The sequence below is a fragment of the Protobothrops mucrosquamatus genome, unplaced genomic scaffold, assembly GCF_001527695.2.
Source record: "Protobothrops mucrosquamatus isolate PMUCROS unplaced genomic scaffold, P.Mucros_1.0 scaffold85, whole genome shotgun sequence".
NCBI classification, from domain to species: Eukaryota; Metazoa; Chordata; class Lepidosauria; order Squamata; family Viperidae; genus Protobothrops; species Protobothrops mucrosquamatus.
This window is the reverse complement of record NW_015386462.1, coordinates 614,501-622,450: the sequence shown is the minus strand read 5'-3', so window position 1 is coordinate 622,450 and position 7,950 is coordinate 614,501. Positions and strand designations below refer to the sequence as shown.

The 7,950-nt window shown below is 44.2% G+C and overlaps 1 protein-coding gene across 1 annotated transcript in view; it reads right to left on the bottom strand.

Annotated features, from left to right (window-relative positions):
- MDM1 (Mdm1 nuclear protein) overlaps window positions 1–7,737 on the bottom strand; it is a 34,465-nt gene extending 26,728 nt beyond the window's left edge. Inside the window, exon 1 of the mRNA XM_029283435.1 lies at window positions 7,621–7,737. Within this exon, the coding sequence (XP_029139268.1) occupies window positions 7,621–7,638 (18 nt within the window). The 5' untranslated portion in view covers window positions 7,639–7,737. The remainder of the gene's footprint in view (window positions 1–7,620) is intronic.
- Between the last annotated feature and the right edge of the window lie 213 nt (window positions 7,738–7,950).

The following is a 7,950-nucleotide window of genomic DNA, read 5'->3' as shown; positions in this document are numbered from 1 at the left end:
GAAATGTAAATGTTTGTTTTTAAGAAGAGGAGATGATTGGCTAGTACCCCTAAACTGCATCCGAGGTGGTGGAAAAGAAGGTGAGGGGATGTGTAGGATAGTTGGGAAGGTGGAAAGAGGAGAGGTAGTGGTCAAGAGGGGGAGGAAGGAAGAGGGAAGTAGGTAGGAAGGTGGAGGGAGTGTGGATGCGGGGGGGGGGGGAACGCCGATTATTTCGGAATAGGCTTTTTATGTGCTTGTTTTTCTAATGAAATGCACCATATTTGTATTATTTGTTCATATTTTATTTGAAAAAATTAATAAAAAATTTTAATAAAAAAAAAAAGATACCCCAGAACCCCTTTGTATAAATGATCATGTAGGACCTCATTAATCAACTGCATAAATACAGCTGGGGACCCTTGTAGCCCAAATGGCATGACTTTGAACTGATAGTTTTCCACACTCACCGCGTTCAGAGATTTATAATCAATGCAGAGACGAAGAGACTCATTTTTTTTTCTTTAAACAACTCAGGGGCTCCCACAGCAGACTTGGCCCGTTCAATGAAGCCCCTCGCTAGGTTTTTGTCCACATATCGCTGCATCTCCTCCATTTCGAGGGGGGACATAGCGTACATTCTCGGTTGTGGGAGTTTGGCTCCCAGCAACAGTTCGATGGAGCAATCATGGGGTCGGTGAGGAGGTAGGGCGTCGCATTCTTTCTCACTAAATGCCTCCGCTAGGTCCCGGTACTCGCTGGGGATGAGTGGCTCGCCTGGTGGCAGTGAGGCAGCCATGTGCTCATTGGGTGGGCTAAAGTTTCCTATAATGTCTGGTGAATCAATGGGGGGCTTGGGCCCTATAGGTAGCCTCACAGTTCTCATTCCTTTCTCCCACCAGATAAATGGCTTCTATTTGTCCAACTAGGCTAATCCTAGGATCACAGCCTCAGTCATTTTTGGAGCCACCAGGAAGCGAATAAACTCCCAGTGCTCACCTATTTCTAAGTGTAGGGGCTCAGTTAATTGCGTGACTAAAGTCCCTCCCACCATGGAGCTATCGGCTTGCTCAAACCTCACGGGTTTGGAGAGCAATTTTGCTTGTATGCCCATTTTCATGGCAAATGGCAAGCTAATGACGCATCGGGAGCATCCAGAATCAATGAGCACTTTTAAATCTACCTGTGCCCCTGACTTAGGGATTATGAGTTTGGCAGGTAGTGAGAAAGGTGGGATGTGTCAACTCACCATCGGGTCATTCTCTCCTTCGTCGTCGCTGTCGAAAGAGGGTAGAGTGGGGGCAGGTCCAGTCTGAGTCCTGGAATCCTGTGTGGAGGATGCGACTTGGGCAACAGGTTCCTTTGTGATCCAGTTGGATTTCTCTCTCATTGGCTGCTGGGCAGGTTTCTTTCTCGCTGCTAGTCCCAGTCTACTCTGCTGTTGGGGGTAGGGGACTGGGCAATTCGCTGCTCGATGTCCCGGCTGTCCGCATCAGAAGCACTTGATCAGCAGGCCTGCAGGTGGCCTGGGACTTTTGACAGCCGCAGCAATTGGAGGTTTTTGTTTGGGTTGCTCTGGCCTCGACTCGGCTTCAGGTGGAGGAGGCTTCTTATAGCAGGCAAGCTGAATGTTTAGTCTTACCGCTGTCTGGTACCATTCTTGCAGCTGATCAGGTACTGCTCGATAGATGCAGGCCTGAGAGAGGTGATCGTCTAATCCTTCTTTGAAGTGATGGACTAGGGACTGCTCCAGCCACCTCTCTATCCGACCGGCTATCTTGCAAAACTCTCATACGTACTTCAGAGCAGGCCTGCCGGCTTGTTTTATCTTATGGATTTGTTCTTCTGTTTTGAGGGCAATGGATGGGTCCTCAAACCTTGCTCTCAGTCCTACGAGGAAGAGATGGGGATCCTCCAATTCGGGGGCTTGCTCGTTATATAAATTATTCAGCCATTCGGATGCCTCTCCCTCTAAGCTGGATGCAATCATGTCGACCATAGCAGCTGGGTCCAGGTAAAGATAGGCACAGCGGTTCAAATGAGAGTGCACTTCGTTGAGAAAAAAAACAGCTTCTCTGGGTCCCCATCGAAGGTTGCTCTGAAAAGTGGAGCAATCAATGGCTGCTGCCCCCCCACTGTGGCTGTTGTACCCCCGGTTGCTGCTGGCCCCATCCTGGCAGCTGCCGCATTTCCAGTGGTTGTTATGTTCGGGGGCTGTTGCCACACCCCCTGCTGTTGCTGCAGTACCGGCAGCTGTGGCATCCCGAGTTCCCGTAGGTCTCCCAAGGGTTGCTGCCTGGGTGGGGGCTGCTGCTGTCCCCCTGCTGCTGGTCAGCAGGGAGCTGTGGCATCCTCAGTTGCTGTAGGTCCCGCAATGGTTGCTGCCTGGGTGGGGGCTGTTGCTATCCCCCCTGCTGCTGGTTTGCAGGGAACTGTGGCATCAATTGCTGTAGGCCCCCCTGAGGCCTCAGAGGGGGTTGTTGTTGGATCCCCATCGTTTGCAGCCCCTCAGCAGTTGTTGTACATTCGGGGGCAGCGACCAACCCCCTTGCTGCAGCCGTCCTCCCATCGGTTGCTGGTCTCCTGGCCTCTGCATCATCCCAAGTTGTTGCAAGGCCTCTATTAGATGCTGCAAACTTAGGGGCTGCGACCACCCCAGCTGCTGTTGCCTTGGCAGAGACTGCTGACCTCCCACCTGTGGGGGCTGCCATATTCCCCATTGCTGCAGGGGGCCCAGGCTGGGTGATCGATATGCACACTGGTCTGGGAATTGGCTGTCCTGGCGACTGCCCAGGCCCTCATCTCGGCGGCGGCAGTCGGGGCTTCTGGAGGGGCGGTGACTGGAGCTGTCTCTCTCTGTGGGGCTGGAGGCCCTGGTAGGGTGCTTCAGGGGCAAGAAGGCAGGATCTGTGAAGGAGGGGCTGGGGGGTTCCTCTCTGCAGGAGTTGGTGGCTGCCTCGTCGATCATCCTGATTGCTGGCATGTGGGGAACGGGAAGGTTGCTCTCCGCTTCTCATCTCTAGCTCCTCGAACTTTTCCACCAACTTCTCCACTGACTGACTATGAGCTGCGGACAGTTATTTCCACTCACCCGAGTCCTCAGTGGCAGATGATTTGGTAGTTCTCCACCAATCTGGGAAACGCGATATGCGGGAATCCCTTCATGGTAGCTCAACCTAGTCTGCCTTTGAAGCACTTGAGGGTGGCAAGGCTGTCTCGAGGTGTCTGGAGTCTCCGCTGGGCTGGGTCCATTCCAACGACCAGATCAGCTGTCCTTGCGGCTTGGGTTTTGCCCCCAGCTGGGAGGCCTGAAAAAGTTCCTTCTCCACTGGCACGCTGGCTGTTGCTCCCCCCACTGGGGTAGCAGCTGCTGTCTGGGTGCTTGCTTCAGGCGTTTTCTCTTTCTCCATGCTGAAATCTTCCCCGCATCTTTGTCATGTTAGCTTGTCCTTTGATTCTAGGGACAGTGACTAGGGCTCGGGACCCCTAGATAGTTAGGAAAGTTGGAGATTTTGGCTTAATGTCATGGTTCCGACAGATGAAACTCTTCAAAGAACTTCGAGGCATTGTTTGCCTTAAAGAATCTTTATTCGAGTAGCATAGCATCGGCACGTACATAGGCAAGGCCAAAATCTGAATTCCCCTCCCGAGCACATAGTATCAAAGCACAATTCCCTCCTCTAATTAACAGTCATAAATCACATTCTCCAATTAGCTTGAAATGCAGGCTTTCCCTCCAGTTCTTCAACCCGCCATTTCTTATCATCTCTTATTTCAAAAAACCTTGGTTCTCACACTAGTTACAATATTGCTATGTCTAAACTCCCATGCACATTCCTCCTCCTCCCCCCAGTATCATCTAATTCTAACTCTAATTCTAAGAGTAAAACATAAGAAGAAAAATGGCTGCATCTCCATATGTTATAAAAGCAAGAACATCCGATGTTAGCAGCGTTGACATCAGTTCCTTCATATAGTAAAATTTACTTTAGTAATAATAGGAAATGTCTTGTAGAAAGGAAAAAAAACTTATTAAATTTCTACTTCATATTACTTAACCCATCAAAATCTAACTTCGCATGTTTGAAATTGAATAGGTGCTCCCTGATTTACAAGCACAACTGGGATCGTCACTATAGTCATAAGTTGAATTGACCCGATTTTACAACAATATTACGCAGTCATTAAGCAAATCATCAAGAACATTAAGTGAATCATGTCATCATTAATCAAATCCGGCTTCCCCAGTGGTCATTTTTTGCCAAAAAATGGCATAAAAGGTTGCAAATTGTGACCATGATTGCAGAATGCTGCAAATGGTCATAAATAAAATCCTGCTGCCAGGTGCTCAAGTTGCAATCACATGATGACAGGAGTGGTGAGATAATCATAAATGCAAGTACAGGTCATAAGTCACTTTGTCCGAGGCCGCTGTTATTTCAAAAGATTGATAAACAGTCATTTGTTGAGTTTTTAAAGCAACTAATTTTCTTTAAAAAATCTGGATGAGTAAGTCCTTTTGTGATAACTGTTCTGTTAATTTACAACTAAAAGGAATTATAAACTTTAGATACATTATTATTTAATAATTAAGGGCTATAATACATATTAGAACAAAAAGTCAATCAGCATCATCACATATATTGTTCTACATGGCACATTATCAATCAGAAGGCATCTTTGCAAATGTAGCAATTTGCTTACAGATGGGAATAATACTCTTAATAACATGATGCTGCACTTATAACTTAAACATCACAGTAAAGACTAACAACTGTAAATATGGTATATATTTTGTCCAATTTATGAGGAGACATTAACTTCATTGTGTAAATAGACTGAAGTTTTGGTTAAATTTCCAAGGATTAGACTTAATTTTAAAAGCAGTTTGAAATTCTGTTCAATTACTGAACAAAAAATATTTTCATGTCATGAAGTGTTGCTGCATGTAATAGGTAATTTCATCTGCACATATTAATAAACAGAAACCATTAAAATGTGTTTAATACCGCATCTAATAGTAAGATACTCTTTTATGAAATACTATACAAGCTATTTGGGCAGTGAACAAGCCTCTTCGGTTTTCCTTATTATTTTCTTACTTTTCCTCTCTTTTACTTAACAGTTAATTGCTCTCAACTTTCCTATTCCAGAAACCAATAACACTCAGGTTTTATAAGGCAGTTTGATTATTCTTTCTTCTTCACAAATTCAGATACATTATGCTTTTTAACAGTCCATAACTTTTAAGAATACTGTACTTCTTGAGATCTTTTCTGTAGGTGGTTTAATATTCCATATTAATATTCTTTAAGTAATATTTTATTACTTATAGGAGAATAAAAGTTAATAGTGAGCAAAACTCTATTAACCAGAGGGAGGAGGAAAGATTGTATTCTATACAGGATATAAAGTGGATTTCCTTTCTTTCACAACTTAATTGGTTCCAATGCTAGGTTTACAACAAGAACAATGTGGATTCTCTATTCTTGACCACTCACTCATCTCCACTGAATAAAAGATTGAAACAAGTGGAATGCTAATATATATATATATGGACTTTTCTTTTTATATTTATAAAGTACTTTATAGGTTTAAGGCTGGGTTAGGATAATTAGGATAACTAATAAAGAAAATTAAAATCCAAATTTCCAAGATCCAAATTTCTGGATGGTATTTTTGAAAAAAGCTGTTTTTGAAGGATGATGGAATGGGCCGGTTGCATCATGCGGAGACCGTGCCCATCCCCATTCTGGCAATGCAAAAAGTCGCGATACATCGCGACACATCATGTGACACGGCGAGTTTGACACTAGTGGACTACGGGCTGTTTCTAAATGTGTGGGTAGTATTTCAAGATTACAAAGTCTCAACTTTTAAATATTTCATCAAAGCCATTCCAAACATATCAGACTTATTCCAGTATTGAAATATAGACTATTCCAACAGTGAAATTAAGGTTGGAGAGGTCTATTTAGATTTCAGATCACTTCTTATAAAGTTGGAATGAATGTCTAATGAGGCTGAGAAACAATATTTGGATTCAATACAGATAACTCTCACTTACTGACTGCCTTGTTTAGCAACAGTTTGAAGTCACCAGTGTTAAAAACACCCAGCTTTGCGACCAGTCCTTGCATTTACAACTGTCACATCCCACATTCATGTGATCATCATTTGGGCAGTTCGTAATCAGCATGCATTTATGACTATCACATTGTCCTGTAGTCATGTGATTACCATTTTGCATGCTTCCCAACAGGCATGGAACAAGCAGTTAATAGAAAACAGAGAAGCAAATCACAATCACATGATGTCTTGCTTAATGCCTATGATCTTGAAATGGTCATTAAACATTGATTCGCTTACTGACCAAATGAGAAATGATAGAAGTCTGTCAGAAGTCATATGATTTTTCTGCTTAATAACCAAGTTGCTGGATCCAATTGTCATTGCTAAATGAGGACTACCTGTATGCTTCAAGGTTTTGTACACCTACTCTCATTGGTAAAATTGTACTGTGTAACAATAAATCTGAAACCTGCCTACCCTACACATGCTGTACCTGTAGCGCAAATAAAAATGGATCAATTATCAGCAGGAAAAAATAAATTAAAAGGCACAAAATATATAATCTATGTGCAAGTGCCATGTAATTTATTGCTTGTGAAATAGTGTTAAAATTAGCTAATATTCATATATATTTCAAATGCCTTGAAAATACATCTACTTTTTCTTAAAAACCATTCAGCTTTTTTATTTCACACTTAAATGGCTTTGTAAAAAAATAGCTTTTGGCTGCAAACTGAATTATGTATTTTTTTATCCTGTATCACTCACAATGATTACACTCACCCTTATTTCCACAAACTTAGGACATCATGTCATACTCAATTCGCCACCTCTCTTAACTCAAAGCAAAGAATCCAAACAGCACTTCCCACAGCTCAACTCACTTCATCCCACAAATATCCAAGAGGTTTTCTGCTATATTCTTTTCTGAAATTCATTTCAGTAACACACTGGCATAGACCATAATATAACATGCCCAAGATGCAAAGATAGTCATCCTCTATTCTAAATGATACAACTGAATTATGATCCTATCCTTGTCTTTATCTAGCACTCCCACCTTTTCTTCTGGCAGGCTCCAATGATGTTAAATGTATTATAGACATTAGCCTAATAAGTGAACTTTTATTATTATACTACAGTTCTTCCATTTGAGCCCAAGCAGAGCAAACAATGGAACTTCCCGTCGTCGTATAGCTTTTAACACCTGAATAAGGAGAGACCCAGCCTTAAGACTTACCACCGATCCTAGTTTCCCATGCCAGCTCATTCCCGTTGGTAACCACATGCTATCTAACTCACTGCCTTCCTATCCTGGGGTCCACTTAGGCTGGGCTTGGCAAAGGGTCTGCGAGACAACCAGCAGCTGCCTACCCGGATTATTTGCTGATGAAGATGGAACAAACCCCCGAAGCGGCAACAATGGGCGCTTCTCTTGAAACGACCAATAACACAACGGCCAATACCAAGTATGCGCGGGTGGGGGAGGGCTTGTTCTAGCAGTTTAAAGGTTCTTAGGAAAAGAGGGGAGAGCCTCTCGCCGAGGACACGATGGCAGCGCCCTCTCACCTTCCACCGCACAGGCATGACTCTTCGCCCGGCTGGAACTAGACGTGGGCAGCGAAAACGTGCAAGTCTTCTAAGGGTTGAGAAAAGAGGGCGGTTGCAACAGCTGTAAACAGTAGCGTTTCCTTGACAAAAAGCCCCGCGGCCTACTTGCCTCCGGTCTTTGGACGCCTGCGCGAGAAGCCACCAATCAGAGCCTGCACGCACGTTTGCCTTCGACGCCCCTCTGACCCTGCCCTTTCCAACTGCCGGCGGGCTTTCTTGAGCAGGAGCGCTTTCTTTACTAACGGAGGAAGAGTAGTCGCGCGTCCCAGGGGAGGGGACGGGGTTAAT